This window comes from Haliaeetus albicilla, chromosome 2 (assembly GCF_947461875.1).
Source record: "Haliaeetus albicilla chromosome 2, bHalAlb1.1, whole genome shotgun sequence".
NCBI lineage: Eukaryota > Metazoa > Chordata > Aves > Accipitriformes > Accipitridae > Haliaeetus > Haliaeetus albicilla.
Genome location: NC_091484.1, coordinates 32,558,807 through 32,582,422, shown reverse-complemented (window position 1 = coordinate 32,582,422; position 23,616 = coordinate 32,558,807). Strand labels below are relative to the sequence as shown.

The window sequence follows — 23,616 nt, the reverse complement described above, 5'->3', positions numbered from 1 at the left end:
TAGAAAAAAACAGGTTACTATAATACTAGATACAATACTAGATACTAGAATAAAAGACTTCAATACACACATCCCCCTCAGATAAGAGCAAACAGCTACAGAGGCAGAAACAATCGCAACCACAGACAGTGACTAAAATTGACAAGCACTAGAGATGAAGTTGTGTAAGATCAGCAGCCCAGAGCATCTTTAGACACCTGAGGTAACAGTGATGCACAGCAGACAAAGGCCAGAAATGTACTTATAAAAAGGCAAAGTTTTGGCTACAGAATTCAGCAGCGAACAAAACATAGCTGTGCAATTTCTGCTGAAAAAGCATTTTATTCCAAACGTGCCTGTACAAACACAGCGCGAGCTTCTCACCTACACACGGTTATGAAAAGTCTTTGGTATCACCACTCCTCTGTTGCTTCTCAGCACCATCCTCCCCATAAGCTATGACTGGATCCATTAAGAGTTAATACGATGAGCAACATGAGACTGCTTAAAACAACCAGACAGCCACCAAGATAAAGATCTCTGGAAAATATAAATGCTGTGTCTGGTTTAATCATGTGCCAGGACTGCTGATGGTGTTTGAAGCTCTTACAACGTTCACTCTGCACACAAACAGCAGTGACTGGTAGCAACAGGCAGCCCAGCTGGCCGGCCCACAGTGGGGTAAGAAACCAGGAATTGTACAATGGGCTTTCACTATCATCACCATTACACCTTTGTGATAAATCAAAGAAGACAAGATATGACCCTGCATAAATCTGCAGGCACAAGGTGCTTTGCTGTCTGCATCAAATTCTCTCATCCCATCCACAGGCAAATCTATCCTAAATATTAGGGGAGCCCACATGAGCAGGAAACAACCAGGGCAGTTACTGGAAACGGGAAACTATTTCCTCAGAGCTGATGCCCTGATCACAGCAGGTCTTAAACACACAGCTCAAGTCTTCTGAGCACCATCAAATGAGTGTAGATCCCAAGAGAAAACTTTACATTTCAGCTGCGGGCCCAGATATCAAGATTAAGGAGATACTTGTAAAGCCTCCAAACCCATTTATTTTCTTCATCTTTTCTGTTTCTACTGACTTCTGTGCCTCTGCTCCTTAGTACCACATTCCATTTTCTCACATTTGTTTGCTGTTCCTTCTACCAAAAAGCAAATCCATTAAAAAAAAAAAAAGTTTATCAGATTTAAACTTTTGCTTCATTTTCCTCCAGCAAAATTGATGGAAGGTTACCACATAATGTATTTATGTCCTGTTACTAGTTTTATCACCGATGAGAAGACCGGCAGCACCATGATCCCTGGGTAGCCAGAGAAGGAACTGTCCAGCAGCAGAGCACCTCCCAGGAGACAGCAGGTATCAGCTATGCACCCACATAAGAAAAGCAGCAATGCTCCTGAACTTCACAATTAATAGCCACTTGCACCAGCTATCCATTTTCTACTGCACATATCCGTCAAAACTCCAAAGGTTTTTAAATTAAAATAAATGCAGCTTTTGCAGATGATACCTGAGGCACTGTGAGTATTGGAATTACTGTCTGGGTACACTGAAGAATTAAAGTTTCTTAATGAGAAATCATCAAACAGGTTCTGGGGGGTGGAGGCAAAGAATCAGAAAACTGCATCTCTCCTCTACTTCCCCATGCCCACTACAAAACCAAACTCAAAGCATTTTGAAGTCCCAAAGCATTTCCATTTCATTCTCTGTTCTCAACCGGAAAAACACACTTTCTCATGAATTACCATAATTCTAGTAACTTGAACTGTAATTCAGTAGCCTGCCTTGTACAAGATCAAGTTCTGAGCTACACATATCCTACAAACCTTCTGAGATCCATTTATATCAGTCACGCAGTTATGAAGAATGACAGACTTTAATACTCAAATTCATTAGCAGTGATAAGAACAGTAGCTTCTGTCCTGAGAGGGGACCACAAACAGGAAAGGAGTCAAGCTCAAAACATTGAGACTTATCAATTGCAAAACAATCTAATGATTATGTCTATCAGTTTATTTGCAGCCTGCAACTCTTTCAGTGCTCTGTTTCACTGGGGTCTCTTGAGATCAAATCTGTCAAAAGAAATTGCAGCAAGCTTGTATAGGTCTAGTGTTTCCATGACTTTCCTCAGTCCTCCTGTTTTATGCCTCCAACATGCTAGAACTACATGTTTGTAAGACAATGTCATCCAGCAAGGCACGGCACAGGCTTTCGCTTAACTAACACAACCTACAGAGCTCTGCTGTGTGCCATTTGGACTGGACACCTTGTTTACTTCGTAAGGTTTGTCAGCTAGCACATGAGGTCATGCACAAGTCCAAACAGCTTCTCTATCCTTGATCACAGGCAGTCCAGAACTGACATCGTCATGTAACCGTATAAACCTATTTGTCACCGGGGATTCAAATGAACAATAATAAAGTAAACAGATTAAGGATGCAACTGTAAACAACCCAATTTGCCATGGAGGTGAATTCATCAGGCATACAGTAAAATAAAAGGAAGGAGGAAAGCCTAAGTGAAATACTTCATATATTTTAAGCCCACGTCTTTTATCGCCCATTTCATCACAAAACTATGCAATCAAGGAGATTTCCGCTTGGAGTTTGGGAAGGTTTTTTTGGTTTTCAGGGTTTTTGTTTTTGTTTTACTAGCTGTTACTTAAGGATAGCAGTGAAAGATCATGACCCCATTTCCACTCCTCCGAAGTCTGCAGGGCTCTCTTTGATGTTTCTAATGACATGTAGCCTCGTGGATCATATCACCTTTCCCATGAAAGCACAGGGATTATCTTTCTCCACTACTTCGCATTCTCCCTTTCACGAACAAACACCACTTCCTGCTATTCTTCCAACTGTGAAAAATAGCTGCTTACATCATATAGAAAGCCAGTAGCTTTGTTTGTTAACCAGCTGTTTTGCTTTAAGTTGTTGGTATTTTTAAACACGTTTAAAAGTTTCTCTTGCCTATAAAAGTCAAATTTCCCAGAAATTCCCCAGAAAAATAGTTCTTACCTTTGCATTCCCAACATCAGCTAGAAATGTTACAATAAATAAAATAAAAAATAAATAAAAAATAAAATAAAAGTTTTCTGGGCATGTGTTGCCCTTTAACAAATTCTGCACAGTACCCAAAAACTACATCAGGACTAATGTGAAAGAAATCATTATTGGGATAAGATAGAAAGGGACATGTTCCTTTTCATCTGAACTCAATACATTAAAGCTTAACCAGATGTGCTCATTTGAGAAAGACCCGAATTTGTAAACTCACAGCCACATTTTCTAAGTAATGGTAATCTCATATGTCTACATTTTATTTAACGAACTTTTCCACAACAGAAAGTAAAGGTTGTTCCAGAAACAAAAAAACCACAGAAGATACCTAGACTCTTCCCAGAGATCCACACAACTTAACAGAACATCATTTCCTCCTTGGTGGTCCCTTTATTTATTTTATTTTCTCTCAACAGCCACGCACAAAATGTTGATAAAGTCAAAGGATTAATTTTATCTCCCGTTCTCACAGTTTTTAGGTACAAAGAAGCTTCCTGGAAAAGTTTATACATTTAGGGATGTCTGGACCTGCCTGATTCTCAAAACAAGACAGTGCCAAGTGATATCCACTGCATTTAGGTCATACTATGGGAATACGTCCTTCAGTAAGGAGGATATGCAACTCAGCCACACCACCATATTGCCTCATACTGCCATCTAGATTAGTGATACAGATTAGTGCTTGTGAGACATACATGGTTTAAAAGATAAATCTCCTTCCTATATAATTTTCAAATCCATTCTGTAAATTTCTCAGCTGAGAAGAAAACTATTGTGCTTACTTTGCAAACAGAATGGCACCTGGGCGACATTTCTTCAACAACAGCTACCAAGCGAAGATAACTACAGTCCTAGCAGACCCTGGACCAAGAGTTTGTCACAGGAAGAAGAGACCCTATCTATGTCCCAGCACGTCTGGAAAGCACTCTGTATCCCTAGGACCATGACACATGTGAAATTAAGTTATTCCACTGCTATTTTCAAGCCCAGATGAAATCCAGGGTGCTCTTTAAATCCAAGAGCCCAATTGATTCAGGACAGACCCCATGTTATCCTGCCATTCCCATGCAGATTGCATCACCAGCCCCTTGTGCAGTCAGACCTTACACAAAACTAAACACTAAACCTGCTGCTCCTGCCAAAACAAAGCTTTGCCTCCTTATTTTGAGTATTACAAGTGTAGCAACAAACCAAGCCAAAAGAAGAAAGAAATCCCCTGCAAATGTGCCTGATCAAAACTAAATAAAATACATATTCCTGGCACCAGGTGTTGAAGGCCCAATGGTACTCAGACTGACAAATCATGCCAAACAAGAAGTTCTGAGCTTCCACCCAAAAAACTTCATCTACCTGTCAGGAAAACAAAGAACATCTGAAGCCAAGCAGCACCGCTGTAATTGGTTGAATATTTAAAAAAAAACCAAGAGTGGAATTGCAGTGAGGCCAATGTAAGGACAGGAATGAACCGACCTTGACATACGCTAGGTAATGCTCGCACTTTTCCTGCATGTACGATAGTTGTAACTTCTCTGTGATCTGGCCCACTGTCTCTCCAGAAGTCACAAAGTAAACTCTGGGTTGCTGGCTCTTTTCCTTCTTTGCCACATCAGCAGTCAAGTTATAATTCAAACCTGTTTTAAAAAGGAAGAAGAAGAAAACAAAGGATGTCAGTGAACAATAGTTATTTTCTAGCCACCTATCAATGGATCCTGTTGCCCCTGGGGCATGTGTGCTTTAAGAAAGGTCAGCTCTTGCAGGCCCTCAATCAATCACTACATTTCCTGTGGCTGCATGAAACCAAATCCAATTGCTAACATACTCCCAGGTTTCGTGTCACTATGTTCCCCAGCCCATCCTTTCCCATAGGAAAGGATGTGTAAAAATACATCTAGACACACACACTTAAAAAAAAAAAAAAAAGATATGAAAGATGCTTAAACTATGTTGCTAACAGAAAAAGCAAAAACATAAGATAAACAGCAGCAGCAACCTCAAGCTTTGTTTTCCTTCTAGAACAGCACAAACCATGCAAATGTCAACCAGGATGTGGCACTTCCTGACAATTACTTTTGTTGATTTGCAGTCAGCTTAGTATTTAGACCTTAACTAGAGGTCGCTGTCTTGCACTCAGTATCCCCCCTCTTAGATGTTACACAACCCTGGTAGTTTATAGAAGACATACCCAGAGACTAATGAGCTGTATCTCTGTAAATCCTGTTTCCTGCTGTTCTACAGGATAGGCAGCTTAAGACAATCGGTTGGTTTGTGACTGGATGTATCTGTGCCCAAAAGAAAACTCATTTGTTACCAAGCTGCCTATACCTTTCCTGTTGGTAAATGCAACAACAGGAGCAATGAAACTGCAATGAGGCATGAACACTTGTTCTGCTGATGTCTACAGACAAGGGAAACACTGGCTATGAGGTCCTTCCACTCATCACAGACCCACCACCTGCAATGATTTCAGCTGCTATCAAGGCAATAATGGGAATACCATGAGATTGGCTCACTATAAATGGCTTAACTAGTTCATAGTCTTTGTAAACAACAGCAGCACCAGCTCCTGTGCTGATTCATTACGTAAGTAGGGTACTTGCCAAATTACTGCTTTGGCTTTTATTTGTGTTTTAAGTCCTAAATGATTGATACCAGATAAAATGCTCCCGATAAATGTAAACTTTTTTAAAGCCAGAATTTTATAAACAATCAATGTAAATGTAACACATTCCTGGACTGAGTTCTTCAAATTTCAGCAAGGGGTCTTTGCTGGGTTTTTGTTGTGGTTTTATTTGGTTTTGTGGTGGTGGTTTGTTGTTTGGGTGTTTTTTTTAAATCCATGAAAATCCTAATCTTGCTAAATTAACACTGCTGCCAATGCTATCACCTGCAATCATTTCTCCATCAAAATTTCACTACGTTGAAGAATTTATTTAATGATATTGTAAAACTTGGTACAAAAGTCTCCGTGAACGTTCACAATCCACATAATTCAAACAGACCTCACTTCCATTTGCGGTGTGTTGCATTCTGATGAAAAGCTCACTCACAAGTTCACGCAAAGTAACTAGAGACATACCCCAGGTAGTAACAAAAGCCACAGCTGAGGAATCAGCCTAACTACCATCACAGGGCTCCACCTGAACTTTTTCCACTTGCATTGGCAGCATAACTTGCTTAGAAGGACAATGCCTTGAAAGCATTGCAAATTCTGACAAGCTCAGCACCAAAAAACTCTCACTGAAGTAGTGTTTGCTCAGTCCCACTAAAGAGCACCACCTAAACAGAAACACAGGGTTTAGTCTGTTTAAAATCCCAGCAGCCTCTCTCAATGTTTTTTTCTTTTTCTAAAGTGTGCACATCCCACACCCATCCCCAATTGTCTCCCTTCCGCTTTCAAGACCTCACATGCATGCACACATGCTGAGATCTGCACCGCATCCCAAGAATAAAGACAAGAAAACCCGTTAGCAAACCCAGACCCTGCGTAGAGGCAAAAAGCCTCAAGGGGAGATGCAGCCCTCTTCAAAGGAGGAGCACCAAACAAAGGCAGGGCTGCAGAGCTTGCAGGGGCACCTGGGGAGGCTCAGAGGCTCTCCAAAGGAAGCACGATGTATTACTGACACTGAACAATTCCTCGCTGCAGGCGCAGAGACGCATCCCAACGTGCGCCCTGTACCAGGCCTCCGAGCAAAGCGATCCCAGCTACTGTCTCTCCAAAACAGCAGTGGATGTTTTCAATCAGGCAGCACAGTTCCCATCCTCCCCCGCCACCTCCCCTTTATTTTGACAACTTGTTTCTATGTTATATCCAATGATGTCACATCAGTGGAAAAACTGAAATATCATGAGTAAGTTTTTTTGGGGTTGGGGTGGTTTTTTTCCCCAGCTTCATTGCTTCCAAAAAGCAACCAGGGAGGGGAGATAACTGGCCAAACTTAGCACTGCTGGTGGTGTAAGTTCCTCCTGCTCACTCCAGCAGGAGATCAGGAGACAAGTTTTTGCTAGCAAATTAACTCTTGCAGGTAATGCCTTTCAAATATTTGTCCAGCAGCTTTAAGCAGGTCTGGTTAGAAATGCGTCTGGGGATCTGCCCACCCAACTTCACATGATCAAAATAAAACTCTGGCATGGATTTCATGAGCTCAGATGAAGGGCTTGATTTTTCTAATGACTATTCCTTTTCCGTAACTGAAGTTAAATGCCTAAAAGCTTCGATAACAGCTCCCTCTGAGAAATTTTTGGTCATACCTGCAAGAGGACCACCAGCCAGCAGACCAGGCAAGTTACTGCAGCCAGTAACAGCCAAACCAAGTAAATGGCAGAAGGCATTTTATAATGGATTTTCATCCTAAGTGGCACATATGTACTCACAATGCAAGAGTCATCCCCTGTGACAGGGCTGAAGGCAGCCCTGAAGCATAGCGGAGTGAGGAGAGATTGAAATCTAGCAGCAGTATCCTATGAGCCAGAACAGGAATAGCAGGTGGCTGTGCTAATGGAGGGGTTACACACCCTGAGCTGCCCAGCGCATCCCTTTGTCTCCCACTCAGTCGATGCTACAGCACACAAAAAGCAGGCAGCAAAATGCTCAGCAGGAATGAGCACATCTGTAAGTGCTTGTTAAACTACTAGCTATAGTACTGATTTGTGGTGTCGGTGGAGTGGGGGGAGAGGGAAGGCACCACATGGAGAAAATGAAGAACTTACTAAATAATAACAAAAAGCTATTGGAAGAGGAATGTGTTTCTTTGCCTTCTTATAAGGAGAAAATGATTCATGAACTTTGCTTGCAGAGAAAATTATTAATTAACAAAGTATTAAAAAAAGTTGCCCTAGCAAATGACAACATACATAGGACATTCCCCCCATCCTCTCCCAAACAGCTTTCCTTTTCCCCTTACTTCAAACTTTGTTTCAAATCCTTCCTCATAGCGTTGTCCCTAGCTTCCAACTAGGGAGCCATCCTCACTGCTCCAAGCATACACTGAACAACACATCCCTACAGCATCCCTGCTTCTGAGGCATTCAGAGGGTAGCACTGTCTTAGGTCCGCATCCAAGCGGGCTGGAAAGGTGACAGACAGAAATAACGCTCCTGCACCAAACTACACCAGGATACAGATAAGAAGAGGAGCATCTACTTTCATCAGGTTTTGGATCAGGCATGTTTCTTCAGTCCTAGAAATGTATCCAAACAGAGCAAAAACGTCAAGCAATCCATTATCCCACAGTAAATCTCACACCAGTCTTTCAGGCAACAGTATTTGGGACATGAAGACTACCCTAGAAATGGATCAACACACAAGCAATGCACACCTGAAGTGAATGGTAAAAGAGAAACTTTCAAGAAGTTTCAAACGCATCTGCCTAACTCTAGCCAAATGCCCAAACCCCTTCATTTCATAGCCAGTTAACAGTCCCAGTGTAAGAATTAGGTGAATTTTATTACTATTATTGTTGCTGTTGTTGTTGAGGAAATTATCCACACCATGGGCACAAGTTTATTTCCATTCTCCTGTGGGGATGAATGCAGCAGCAGCGCTTGATACACAGCATGTTTTCTTGTCCTGGTCACCCAGAAGTGCATGGTCTGAACAGGCTGAAGTCTGCTCATCCAGATTGCGAAAGGCCTTTCTCTAATCCCTGCCTTTCCTGCAGATACAGAGACCCCAGGAGAGACAAAGCAATGACCCCTCAAGTGAGGGAGGAACAGCTTGAGTGAGATTCTGAGGTGAAATACTGGAAACTTAAAAAGCTGTATTTCTCACACATCCAAGATGTACCGGAGGCTGTCTCTGTCAGAGTGAAGAGTCAGACAATGGCTGGCATACACTGTAGAGCACATGCTTCACTTAGGCATGGCTCTTTGTTCAGATGAAACCATTTCAGCAATAAATTCATATTTCTGAGGACCATAGTCTGCACACAGTATCCACAAAATGGATGGGAATTATACTATCATTGGCAGTATCAATAAACACAGATCCTCAGATAGCTGGTACATGACCAGTAGTATTGCAACTACGACTAGATGAAAAAGAAAAAAAAAAAAGAAAAAAGGAGAGGAAAAACAGGAGGGTGGGGAAGGTCTATATGCAAGTGTGAGGCAGTACTAGACGAAGACAACTTTTCTTCACATGCCAGTTAACAAAATAAGCACACATTCAAGTAAGCATTGAAGACACACATTTGCCATAGAAGAATGCTGCCTGTATGTTCAGCTTGACTTGACTTTCTAAACATTGTGTAGTAGGTGACAAACTTCAGCTGCCCAAAAGCAAGAGCAACGCCCAGCTTTTCACCAGTAAGCAGCAGTCTTGAACATCTGCACTCACAAGCCTTAGGGGAGCGGCATTCCCAGTCAGCACTATGTTCTCGTCATCTGACTTAACAGACCGCCCCCAGACATCCGAAGATGAGACAATCCAACCCTTTTAGCCACAAAACTTTGACATAGCATTTCAACATCCCCATATGCCTTTCAGAGTCTGAAGTGGACAACGATGTACTTAGAGGGTTATTCTATCCACCCCCAGTCCTGTGTCCCCCTTCCCCCCCCATTTAACCACGCAGGAGAGGAACCGTTGCAATACTGCCATGAATTGTTCCACCCTTTATTAATTGATACTCTTCAACTGCAACATAATTAAGACGGCCCGACTGTTAAGATGACACACTGAAAGCTTATTTGAGTATTTTATCCAAATCATATCCCGAAGGGGTTTTACAGTCAGATAGTTCTGGCTGCAATGTTTTCAAGACAAATCACTTTGCTAGAAGCATTGTATAAAAGGACAATCGTTGGAAGTTTTATCATCATTTACTTAATAGTAAAAAAATTCCTTGTAATGAGATGGATTTTACTTGCCAAAGAAGATGCACATGTGCTTTCACCACAATAAATCATTGGGAGTACAGTTTGTATGACAACACAGAGGAACTCAACTGGCTCTTACAAGACATGATGAAGCAGGAAGATAGGTCTTTTGCAAACAAGGGGAACACATATTTAGATTTGGAAAAAAGGCAGCTCACTTCCCAGCCACAGGTCCAGAGATATGAAATTAAAGCAAAGGAAACATTTTAAACAGTACCCCCAGGAACATAAGAAAACCTAGATATTCGGAAAATCTATTCAGTGATTTTCAGAAAGGAATTAACACCCCTGGAGCACTCGGAGATAAGTGTTTCCTTAACTGAGAGAGTAGCAGGCAGTACAAAAAATACTTTATCAAAGCATGTATTTGTCTGCTGAGAGTCATCATTTACATGGAAGGAAAAAGTGCAAAAATAGAAGTCTCAGTTGCACCAATATGTCAGAAACCAGAGGAATCTCAAATTTAGCAACTCTACTTTTTTGAGCTGTTCAGGTGACAAAGTGATAAGCTGCAGAGAGCAACTTCAACAAGCATCTTGTAGTTCTCACTGCATGTGAATGGCAGGAGAAGTGGCAAGGAACCTTTTTCTTCACCGACTCATTTAAAATCCAAATACTGCAGCAGGCTCTGCATACTGGGATGCACAGCTGCAATTCTCACCCTTCTCAATTAGCTGCTCAGAAAGGCTAGGGCACAGAGCAGGAGGAGGCACTGCTTCTCCCAGCAGCTCGCCAGACCCACTGCAGAGACGGAGCACGCTGTGAGGCTGAGGTATCTTCCCTGAGCAGCACACTGCAAGTCCTCTGCCATTGCTAAAGCATGGCAAAGGTAAAACATCATGGCTGAACTAAACAAACCCAGACCTCACAATATTTAGAAATGCTGTATCTATCCCATACCACTTCACAGAATATCTAAGATTTGTAAACATTAGGATGTAAAAGACAAGTAATATTTTAATGCAGCCAAGATGTAAAGGCTTGCACAATTACACACCTTACACAATTCCATTCATCAGAGAAACTCCATGTGTTTTACAGAGACTAACTAACCTGGAAGATATTCTTGCCATCAGTAAAATACTGGCCTATTTATAATCATTTTTTAGACAGGCAAACTGATGCATAGAAAAGGATTTGCTCATGTCTGGTAGGAATTCAGATTTATAGTGCTCTGTTTCAAGAGCTCCTTGTAGACTTTCAAAAACTATTAATCCAGAGCAAACACCACCTGCTTTCTGATAACACTGATTAAAGGATATGGATACAGAAACGTGTTATCAAGAGGTAAACAGGGAATATGAACTTAGAAAACATCAATTGCTTCTGTGTTCTCTGTCCTTGCAGTAAGCCCAAGGACACATTTCCCTCCTTTCACTGAGGAAGAAACTGCCCCAGTATTACATCAGCCTCATCAGAAGGCAAAAACATGCCCAAGAAAGTTCCCAGGGAGCCTCCAACTTTCTGGAATTGTATAGCCCAGCTCACCTGGAAACAACTTATTTCATATAAAAGCTCTGTTACTGACTTCAAAGGGAGCCCTTGACTCCAGGTCAACCTGCTAGCATGCCCCTGCCCAGGGCTGACACAGATACCTTACCTATTTCTCCAGGAACACGCTTGCCACTGAAGCGAAAGCATGCTGTGACATTGAGGCAGTTCACTGGCTGCAAGCCATCATGGCACTGAGGAGCTGTGATATTGATGGATGCAGGCAGGAAAATGGAGATGTCCATGGTAATGACAGGCCTGGATCTGGAGATAACAGAGAAACGGAACTGAGTGATCATTCAGAGGGAAGTTCTCAGCCAAAGGAAAATAAAGTAAATTTGGTAAACTACACAATTTCAAGCAGACATGAAAAATAAGAGAGTGCATTTGAACTGTAAGATAAATTAGCACTTGACCTAGCTGGCAAGGACTACTAGTGTCCAAAGACCATAACATCAGCTTGAAGTTCAGTGCTCAGATACAGACTGCAGGCAGGCAGCTGGGGAAACTGGTAATATATAATAACCATCTCCAGTAAAAGTTGCATAAAGCCTTCCTGGTAACAGGATAGCAAAATTAGCACAATGGCAACCAAGGACAACAAGCTCATGCAAGTGAGACTGCTTGCTAAGCAGCCTGGATGGTGAGGAACAGGTAGGCAGAGACCTTAGGTTTCCAGAGAATGGTCTACAGTCAAATTTGTGACCTGAAAGTCAAGGAGGGAACACAGGGGTATGAGATGGATTCATACATAATTTTTCTGAAAGTATAAGAGGGACAATAGACACCACATTCATGTTTTCTGGAGGAGGGAATGTTTGGCTAATTCCGTCCCAATGAGTGGTAAGGATTGAATACTCTTCACACTGCTGAACTCTGTTTCAGGAGTTACTCGCTCCACTATGAAAGAAAGCATTCTACCCTTGCAACTCCAGCACCGGATTATTGCTATGACTATTCCTGGCTGAAGAAGACCTCAGCCAGAATTGCAGAGCAAGCCGAGTGCCATCAGGGCCCAGGTGAGTCTCCTCTCCCACACAACACAGAAGCCCCACCAGCTTGGTTGGGAAAAGCAGCCCAGAAACCCAGGCTCTCCTGAGCCGTCCTCAGCGCAGGACTTTAGCCCAGAAATTCACCGAGTGTTATTCTTTGTGGTTTCAATTCTGTACATGTTCAACATGAACATGTTCTTTCAAAAGCAACTCCAGTAGTAAAAATATGTGCAACAACCAGCAGATTCACTTCTAAGGTAGTCCCAGCAGCTGTGCAAGGCCAGACCACGTAAGTAAACCACTTCAGGACTCTCACTCTACAAGCCACTTAATTTAGAGGCAGGGGAGAGGGGGGAGAAGAGAGCGGGGATTGTGGTTACACCTAATTCATATCGACTGGAACAAGATTCACATCAATCTCCGAGACAGCTGCTCAGACTCTTTTACCACAGCCTGAAATAACAGTGCAAGTTTGCATTTTGAGATGGAGGATGAAGATAAATGCTAAACCTAGAAATATATACAGTAATGGGGGGGGGAAGGAAGAAAGAGAGTGAGCTTCCTAGGATCACCTCACACCTTCGAAAAAAAAACCTCTTTGCAAATGCTCGGGGAGACATAAAAGAATGAATGCTATAACTGATCTACAAAAATATTTCTCCTAGAAAAAAAAAGTATTTTCTCCAGCCATGAAGTGCTGTGTGATTCTTCCTTAACATTAGCTCGCTTGGTTATTCACTGGGAAAAAAAAAACAATGTGCTGTCAAATGGCCATACACACACGCGAGCAATACAACAATGACAATCTGCCCCAAGTCACCGCGGCTTCCACCAAAGCCTTTAATATCACTTGGCAAAACATTTGTTGGTTTTGGCCACAGGACTTCACAAAGGCTTCTGGAGGGGTAAGGGGAAAAAAAAAAGAAAAAGCTGATTTCTTTATCCTAATCTGGATCTAAACAGCAAGAGGGATATGCTGTAAAATGGCAGTAGCAGCAATTAATCAGGCTGCCCATAAAGTCAGTCGGTAATGTGCTAATTTCCTCTGAAACACACAAGCATGACTGAACACGTGGACAGAGCTTACCACGCTGTTGTGATATTTGTTGTTTTAAACATCACAGGAAGCCTTTCAGATTGCCTTCCCCCCCGCAAGTAACAACAATGCAGGAGCAAAATGCACAGTTTTCTTTCTAGCGGTTTTGGAGATGTGGGGCTGCAAGATCCCATCTGGGGCATGGCACACCTTTTCACAGAAGCAGCAATTGGTTTCCTCTGCATGCATGATGAAGGAACAGAAAAGTCTTCAGAAGACTTGACCACCTGCCACGCTGATCATCAAAAGCATTTCTTCCCCCCCTCTCCTTTTTCTTTTTGCTTTGTTTAATTGATTCAAATGGAAATAAAAGCCAAGTTTTTTGTCTTGAACAGAAAGCAGGAGGCTGGCACGTCTGTTCTGCAGCTCCAGCATTTATCTTGCCAGTCTCACCACATCCCTGTATCTTCCATTAAGATGCAGGAGTCCCTAGTGACTTCTACTTCTAATGACATCTAGGTATTGACAGGATTTTTCTATTAAATATTAACAAGTGTAACAACGGAGCTACTGGCAAAATTCAGACTTCCTATTCTCTTCCCCAAGTCTGTGCATCTCAAACCCGCTCCTACTCTAACTCTTCCACCTGCATAATTTGGTGAACCAAGCTGTCACACCTCTCTCCACCAGATGAAACAAGCAATTGCACTTAGCTCATACAATCCAAACAGCAGCCCAAATCCTGTGTGCATTTAAAATGTCTCCATATTTCATTTCCCTGAAGACTCCTATTTCATTCTGTGTCCCATTATAAATTGCAAAATTACATTCTGGCATCATACACAGCTGGCTCTTTGCTCAACTGCGTTCCCTTAAATCATAATTTATTTACTTTATGTAAATGTAAAAACAATAAAAAAGACTTCTCACAAATTCAAAGCAACCTTTCTAAAGAGGCACTGAGATGCAACACATCTTCTGGCTCTAACCCTTTGTTTTCTTCAGAGCCTTGGGAGTCCTATGTATTGTCATCCCTCACTAAGCTGTTTAAATCAGATTGTGCACTCTTTGACACCATCCATGTCTAAGGTTCTGCTTAAAAAGTAATCCAGCTTGCTGCTTCTGACCACAATAAACTAGGGAGAAATTTGGAGTGGGGGAGGACTTAGATGACATAAGATACAAACAGAAAACAGACAAAAAGAAGACAACAGCGTATGAAAAAGACATTCATCTCACCTCAGAAGTACCACATTGTCTGACAAGAAGGCTCCAACAGTCATATCTGAAATTTTTGTAACATTGAGACAGTTACAAAGGAGGCATAGAATTCAGTTCTTTCAAATCAGTTCCTAAATTACAGAGCATATATCTAAAAAAAGCATTTTTCTGACTTAAATCAGCCAGTTGGTCCCTTCAAATATCATTACATCATAAATATTATATCTGCAGGATTAGGTCTGTGATGTTACTTCACTTCTACTTCATTGTTTGATTTTTATTATTACTATTATATTATTGTCTAGTTTGTTTGGTGTTTTTTTGGTTGGTTTTTTTTCAAGATTGTCATCATGACTGAGCAGCTTCCAAGAAACTTACAACCTTGGACAGATACTGAAATCCTCTGCTTTAATATCTCAATTCTTCATCATGACTGCCCAAACACCTGAATTCAGCAATCGGCTCAAATTCTTATCAGGAGCTTTGAATAACAGAAGGGAAAGGGAAGAAAATGCTCAGCTTCATCAGCCTCCCGCAATGGCAGGAACCAGCAACCTGGAAACACTCAGCTCTGCTGTTTTCTCAGCCTGCTGCTGTGTTTCCCCAGTGCTCTCACTGCCAGAGTAGCGGACGTACCTGGATAACCATTGCCATCCATATCGACTCCCCCTGATATGGACTGGCCGAACATCCGCAGCATCGGGTTTATTGTTTGCCCAGACAGCTTCTGCAGTGGAAAACACATGAGTGAAATCCGTCAGCAACACAAAGAATCCTCTAAAAAACCAAAACAAACAAAAACCCCAAGAAAAACACAACAACCACAAACCCCCAAAAAACCTTCGAGCCTTATTTTCATGGTCACCAGGGCTCTCTTCTATGGGCTGGAAGTGCTGCACATCTGCAGGCTCGCACTTCACCCACGCAGCCCTGAGCAGGAAGGCTGTCGACTGCAGGAAGCCCTTCTGCTCTGGGGTAGGAGGCAGCCACTTTTGACTTGGATTAAAAAACACACCTGCATTACAATCCTCATGCAGACCCAAGCAAAACAAAGAACACATCAAACAGCTTTTTTGGGGGGGACAGAGGGAGCGGAATTTAACTGCACCCTAGAGATTTTATCTTTTTTTTTTCCTTTCTTTTTTTTTTCGCATTACCTTTATTTCTGTAAATAAAAGTTTTAAGCACCCTCTTAACAAAATTGATTAATTGAAACAGAAAATCCTGCACAACCATTCCTTTTCACAAAGTTTGCCAGCATACTTAAAGTCAAAATGATTAATTTTCATCCCACTTGGAAATTCTGGTTTCCATCAGCTATTATGCAGTATTTTGTGTCCGTTTGGAAGCTATATCTCATTTCTGCCTCCCCAACACAAAGATTAATTAACTTCTAACATAGCTTCTTTTTTTTTTTTTTAATTACTAACACAAAAACTTTCTCTAAACATTTTGAATTGTAAATGCCTTTGTCTGAAGCAAATTAATATATCAAAATCTCATTTTCTAAGAAAGCAATCAGATGTCTCCCAGCCCTCATTCATTTTGCTGGGCCACCAACGGAAGACCTGAACTCAAACCAACATCTGAATGCAGAAGTTACAGAGAGGAAACCTACCCCACAAAGTAATTTCGAGGCTGTTGGTGGTGCTTCACAGCATGTGACATGCGACCAGCTTTTCCTGGCCCTCCCATAAAAGGACATAATATTGAACAAAAGGTCAGACAGGAAATTTCATGGAAAAAAACCCACAAGTTGAGGGGAAGAAAGATATCCTGCAGTCCTGACAGCCAGTTTAAAGGGAAACCAGTGCTTCACTGTGTACAGATCTCCTTTTCCTACTCATGGGCAGATAAGATTAAGACAACTGGAAGTAACTTCCTTCCCACATTACACTTGTATCACATTTTTGGGGGGGTCCCAGCTAGGGTGGTAAATCCTGCCTGCAAACTTCCCAGCGGACATCTGCAGGCTATTACAGCCTAGAAGGCAGAGGTATAATGCTACTCTGCTTTTAAGTGCCATGAATGAAAACAGCAGGCCACAAAGCCAATTAAGCTGCTTTTGCTCATAGCCACCGCTAAAGCTGCGGAAGGGATGTGAGGGAACGACATTGATCAGCGATTTAAATAAAGAAAAGGGGTGAGGAGGAAGCTAACAAAATGAAACAGGTGAAAACATATACCCTGCAGGCTCCCCCTCCACCTCTCTCAGCTTCTTTAAAAATGGAAATCCAGGGCACAGCTCTGGGCTCCATGACATGGCTCAGGGATATAGCAAGAAGATACAAAAAGTCTTTCACCTCTGGGTTCAAATCCAGGGCAGGTAAGTAAAGAGCTGAAGTTGTTACGCAGTTTTTTTGGTTGCAAGTGGGAGATGAACTGGTGGTATGTCTGGTGCCCTGCAGCAGACCCTGGGAAGGGTCAGAGAGACACTGCCCGTATGTGATGCCCCTTTGGCTGCCTCAGGACATGGGACAACGATAGGAATAGTATCAATAGTCAATGACCACAGTACCCTGCCTCCCTCTTGAGCTGGGCTTTGTCCCACTGACCAAGCAGAGAGGCACACGCCATGTCTGCTGGCCTTGCTCTAATGAGGAGGGAGAGATCACAAGCAGGATGTTTTGCTTCCCACCCTGCTGATCTGTCCTCTTTCAAAAATGTAAAATTTTCCCATGAATGATCAAAAAAAAAAAAAAAAAAATCTGATCCTTTTCAGCAAGAGCTGGAAAGCTCCATGCTTTTCAACAGCCAGAGAAGAACCTCCCAACCAGTGGCTCTCAGCAAGAAACAGGCAGAATCCTCCACATGCCACACATTAGTGCATTTTACAAGTGTACATAAAGAGTAATTTAACTTCCTTTTTTCTAAAAAGCAGCGCATGGCATATACATGGTAAAAGGAAAAAGGACTAAACTTCTATGGTCTGTTAGAAGAGTCTCCAATATAACCACTAAACTCTTTAATTCTGCTTAAACTGATTTACTGTGAAGGATCCCACCCAGCAACAAAACAACCAGAACTTCAAACACATGGAGGGAGGGAAGATTCAGGCTCTCTGAAAAAAGAAATGTGCTAGACAGAGACTAGGGGACACATGTTGGGCAGCATGAGCATAAATTTGTCTTCTCTACTGCCTGGCTACAGTAGCTAAATTGCACTGTGTCATCTCTGCACAAGATGCTATAGCATATCCTAGCTGAGATTTTATTTCATAATAATGGTCAGGGGAATGGCACCCAAGAAAAGCCGTGTGATAAATTGCCACATCACAAGGACAGTGCCAACAAAATGGGTAAATAGGCTTCTGCGGGGTACAAAAGAAAACTTAGTACCTCTTCTTCCTCGCTAAGCCTGTTTCTGCAGGAGGAGAGTGCAACCTCCCAGCTCCCCACTGGCTTCTCCATAATTTGTATGCTCAGCCCCTCCAGGGTTTTCATTTCTCCTCTGCAGCAGTACTATCTCTAAAAACTAACATTCAAACCCCAAGACTTCATTTGCTTCAAGAAGGAAGCTACAGCTGATAACTGTAACAAAAGACAGTGAAAAATATCTCCTAACATCATTTTACCCAAGAACATAGATATGGACAAACTTTGGGAGAAGCCATGTTCAAACCAGGACTGAGAAAACAATGTAGGGCTATGATGAGGCCACCTATAAAGGGACCCCTACATATGGCTTATTTCTGCAGGCCCTGTGAAAGTGACTTCAGATAGGTATCGTAAACAGTAGTGTCACATACCATAGAGTACTGAGGTACAATACCATTGGCATCCCCATGGTAAATGTACACTGCTCCTATGTAGTTATCCTCCTTAGGCGCTCCAATGGCAACATCTGTAAAACAGTACAGATTATAAACATTTCACAACCCATTCTATTAATCCAACTTTTTCCCAATTTTAGAAGCCAGCTATCCATAGGAAAATAGCTCCCCATGATGAAGATGATCAGCGGCTCATATGAACCTGGCTAGAAGGAACTTGTTTGATTTAACGAAGAGCTCCTGTTAAGATAAACTTAAAAAAACACACAAATGTATATGAATTTGTACATGCATGTGGCTATGTTGTGCCTAATTAGAAGCATGTGCTTGTTATGAAAATGTGTTTATTAACCAGCAACCATGCTGAAAAAATTTAATTTAGAATCCTTTCATATAAAAATCTCCAACCCAGGGGAACATCAGTTTTGTGAACGAAGACAGCATTGGCAAAACATTTATTATAGCACTACATTAAGTTTGCTTGAAAATCCAAGGCTCCAAAGTGAGGCTGGGTATATAAAATAGACAGGCAAGAAGAAGAAAAGGCTGCTGAGGGTGCACTTTCAAATTACATTTGATCCAATTTAAATGCAAACTCCTGCAGAAAGAGTTATCCCACTTCCCATTCTCCTCTCCTAGTTAGCTCTAGTGACTATACAGCTGCTAAAATTAAACTCTTCCCAATGGCTTCATAACCATGGACTGATACAACCCTGCAGTCTCTCCATCACCACAACTGACCCACAAGCAGCAGCAAGAACACAAAAATGTACGTCCAAGTGCAGAGGAAGAGCATGGCCACCATTTGTGAGGGCAACCTGCAATGAGGTTGGTTTAAGCTTAATGGAATAACATGCCCTGAGTGGCCTAAATCCAGGCACACACTGAGTAAGTCAGCCTTTGTTTGGAAGTCCTTAATCTGCGCTGCCAGAAATCAGGGCAGAAAAGATGCCAGCCTCAACACTTCGCTCTCACCTATCGCTATCACAGCATGGGGCCTCACACTGAGCAGCCTGCAAAAGGAGCAGGGGTAGAATAAAGCAAAGGAGAGAAATTATTAATAGAGTACATGCTATCAGGAGTGAGAAGCTACTTCTTAATTACACTTCATGATAAGAAAACGTGATTATGTCAACAAAACTGGAAAGGCTTGAAGACATAAGGAAATGGGAAAGAAGAAAGAAGTCAGACATAGGTTTCTGTTTTGTTTGGGGCGTGGGTATCTAAAGCCTTTTATAAACCATACACGAAGAATAAAATGCAAGAGCAAGGAAAGTAAAGCAATGTTAATGAGACTGGCATGCAAGTTGCTTGGCCACGGACTAAATGCACATCAAGGACAATCAGCTACAAAAGGCTCTAGCAGACAAATCCCACACAAGCGTATTTATCCTTAGCACAAGCCCAGGTGCTGGTCGGGTCCTCAGGAGCAATAGATGCCACGTGGCACCCAGACATGCAAGGAGACTGGCAGTGCTGCCAGCCCCGCTGGTATTTCCAGGGAAAAGGCCCAGGAGGAAATGGCACCGACCTGAGAAGCCATCATCATCGATGTCGCCGAGGGCGGCCATGCTCTCCCCAAAGTGTGCGTTGTATGTGCTGTCACCATCCAGGACAAGCTGCTCTTCCAGCACTCCCTAGCAAGTAGGAAATAAAACAGGGTCAGTGAAATGGTGCGAGCCCTGGATGAGGTGAGCTCTCCCCGTGGGAGCTGCTGGTAGCACCAGGGGCAGGGCTGCAGTCTGACTCTCACCCTCACTGCACACAGATCGCCTGGGCACCAAAAATCTAATTTATTTGGTTTTTTAACCATCTTCTGTCTTTTAGTTTTAGGGGGCGGGGGGGGTAGTATATGAGTGATATAACTAAAATGCTAAATTAACTAAAGGATAACTCAGTGATATAACTAAATGCAGTCACAGGGCTTGGGGAGCTCACGAAGGTTTCCGATGCCTAAAATGTAACAGCCCAGAGCTTGCTCTACTGGCAGATTACATCCGAGGAGTGAAATCCTCAGTCAAGGCTTATTCAGCTAAACCCCAGTGAGTTAAGAGGAATTTTCCCCTAAGCAAAGAACATTTGGGCAATTGGATTTGAAAACTTTTTAAGTATTGGACAGAAGGATTAAAGCAAAGTCCCCAAAAAGCCTTCTGAAATGAAGAATAAGGAAAGGGACTTAATGCAATAAAGAGACAGAGGAAAGTTCAGAATAAAGTAGCTTTGTACTCCTATGCCATGAGAAGCCTTATATGGATCTGGTATTTCTTGCCCACCCACTTTCTGGTCAGATACATAAGCTTTAGTTTCTTGCAGCCTTCCCTCAAGGGGAAAGAAACATTTCCACAAGAAAACAAAATTTAGTTACACAATCCAACTCCGTACCCACCTCAAGGGTTGTTTTGTTTTGTTTTTGCTTGCTTTGTGAATGAGAGTAAACTGCCCTCTGGAACATATAATAAAATCTTTTTCTTGGCTGCGGGGAGTTGCTGACTTTAAGAAAATCCCACATAATGAAATTGAAACACAACAGAGAGAAGACAGGCAGGCCTGTATGTGCAACTCACTTCTTTGCAGTCCTCACAGGAAAGGGCAAAATATACGTGTATTAAATCCAGCATCACTACACATGCTTGTATTATAATGCAGTTTTCTCTGATCCACTGCAATGACCTCTTCAGCAATGGTGCTTGCAGAATGAAACAGAGTTTAAAAAGTCCAAACACCAAAATAAAACCCACAATCCTGCAAGCTATTGCTCCTGCAAGTAATTCTTGAAGCAGGAGTATAAGAAAACCCTACTAGGTTCTTGACTGTTTTATAAAAAATAAAACTTAACTCATGCATACTCTCACTGTGAGCAGGAAATGTTGGCTATTATCTGCTTGGCATTCTGGACCTATCCTGAGGACCCAGCAGCAACACTGGAATATAAGTGGGACAGCCTGTGGATCAGACTGACAAAGTAAAGCTCATTTAAAGGAGGAGTGACAATAGAAAATAAACTTACACCAAAAGCAATTCTGAAGTCTCCCAAATGCTGCCTATAGGACTTGTGGTGAATGTTAAGTTTAGCATAAACAAAATCCATACATTAAAGTCCACAAAATACTGATGAAGAAAACCAATTTCATTTTAGTCCATAACAACTCCTCCTTTGAGACAGCAGGTTTGGGACCTGAATATCAAATATTTAATAATATGTAAACAACCATTGTTTTCCTATAAATACAACATAAGAATGATCTTGTTTTGCCAATGCAAGAAAGTTCAGACTCTTCCAAGACTGTTGTTGGATCACGTGAAATCCAAAAGCATCGGCTGATAAGAACTTCCCCTAAAGTCTATATATGGGGCATAATGCAAATATAACATGATTTCAATCTCTGGTTTCTCTTCACAAGGTCTTCTAAATCCCCAGACATTTGTGTTCTAATTTGTAGGTCCTAGTGACTACCCAAAACACTCAGCCAAAGCTGCTGACTCTTACTTGGTTTTGGCATCAAATTCATGTAAAGCCACAAATACCACCAAGTTTCAACATAAAACCAGAAACTTTCCCAGACCTCCTCGAAAGATTCACAGCTCTGTGATGAATGTGGGCTGGTGTCTGGGAAACCATGATACCAGATGAGTTTTCCGTGACTTCATGCTCTGCTAGAGACATCCAGAGCCCCTCTATTTGAGACATCGAGTTTCACCATGCAGTGCTGGAAGGACATTAGCGCTACCCTGCCCGGACCCACGGCCTCATCCCTTACCAAGTCATCTCCTGTACATACTCACGTTTCCTCTGTTGATATAGACTGTGACTTGACCCTCATCTCTGATCTCAGAAAACATAGGTGCTCCGACCAGCAGGTCTGACAACCCGTCAGAGTTCAGATCAACTGCACATAAGGAGGAGCCAAAGTAAGAGCCCATCTGTAACCAAGCCGAGTCACAACAAAGCATTCAGTATCTGCCCACACACAGGAGGAAGTCATTTAGGCATTTGCTTTTTTTTTTTTTTTTAATTATTTCAAATGATGACTTGCTGCTTTATCACTCACAAGCACTCCTACAGAGAAAGCTTAGGGGATAATTCTGGCAGGAATTAAACACTTTACTGTACAGTGTATCAGCTTGGATAATTTACCAACAGAATAAAATTTATACCCTGGGACATGCTTAAGTGAGACACTAAAGAGCTTTCTTAGACTAGCTTTCACTTATCAAATGCTTAAAATCAGAGAGGGGTGAAATAAGTTTCCCAAACCAAGACCTGGCTAGTGATTAGTCATGCCCAGTACCAGACTTCCTAAAAAGACTTCAAGTTGGGTACCACAGATCTTCTGGGGATACCTTAAAGAAATAAAGAAAAGAAAAAAGAAAAATAGGCAAGGGGTAGGGTATCCATGAAAAAGAGGCATCTAAAATTACCTCTTGATTGTGGCCTATCTTCCCCTGCTCTGTTTGTATCTATTTGTATCAGTCACCTTCAAAATAGCAGTACTGGTTGTGGGTTTTGATCACAGCCTTTCCTCTCAGGTACAGGCAGGCGAATTGACACAGAAAGATGACTTTCAATAAAAGCTTTTCAGTTGATACACAAAAAACCTAAGCCACTTTCAGTCTCCAGTTATTATTGCTTGATAAAACTTAACTGCTTAAATTTAAGAAATACATTAATCTCATTACATAATTTTTGATACAGGTTAACATTAAATGCTAACAATCTCCCAGCTGGCACCCACATTACGAATTTCAAAACACATTTAAACACAAAAAGGAAACCAAAACCAAGAATGATATTCCACCCTTACTTCATCCACTTCTGCTTAGGTAGCACAAGGCATACTCTTTGAGACCAACTACAAACCATAGTTTCAAAATTAAAAGCAACTTCTAAAGGAAGAATTAAAAGATACCACTTCTTATTTGAAAATGAGAGCTGTTTACATAGTAGGAAAAATTGCGGTTACAGAAATAATTATTTAGGTTAAAAAGAATGAATCACATTTCTCGCATGCTTTTACATTCCTCATTGGGGATCTCTGACCCACAGCCTTCCATGCCTAGTAAGTTTAGGTGCACGAGCCAGAGCTCCTGGGCATGCTAAGAGATGGGCAGTAGCAACTCTATTCTATGCAGTCCATAAGATTTAAAAGCTGCTAAATATAGCGGGGTGAGTTAA

At 41.9% G+C, this 23,616-nt stretch overlaps 1 protein-coding gene across 1 annotated transcript in view; it reads right to left on the bottom strand.

Moving 5' to 3' along the window:
* Positions 1-23,616, bottom strand: part of ITGA9 (integrin subunit alpha 9) — a 230,582-nt gene that overhangs the window by 173,239 nt on the left and 33,727 nt on the right. The window contains exons 9-15 of the mRNA XM_069770014.1: positions 22,227-22,364; positions 19,975-20,080; positions 18,420-18,514; positions 15,308-15,398; positions 14,690-14,735; positions 11,532-11,686; positions 4,526-4,686 (exon numbers count right to left, since the gene is read on the bottom strand). Coding sequence (XP_069626115.1) covers positions 4,526-4,686; positions 11,532-11,686; positions 14,690-14,735; positions 15,308-15,398; positions 18,420-18,514; positions 19,975-20,080; positions 22,227-22,364 — 792 coding nt within the window. The remainder of the gene's footprint in view (positions 1-4,525; positions 4,687-11,531; positions 11,687-14,689; positions 14,736-15,307; positions 15,399-18,419; positions 18,515-19,974; positions 20,081-22,226; positions 22,365-23,616) is intronic.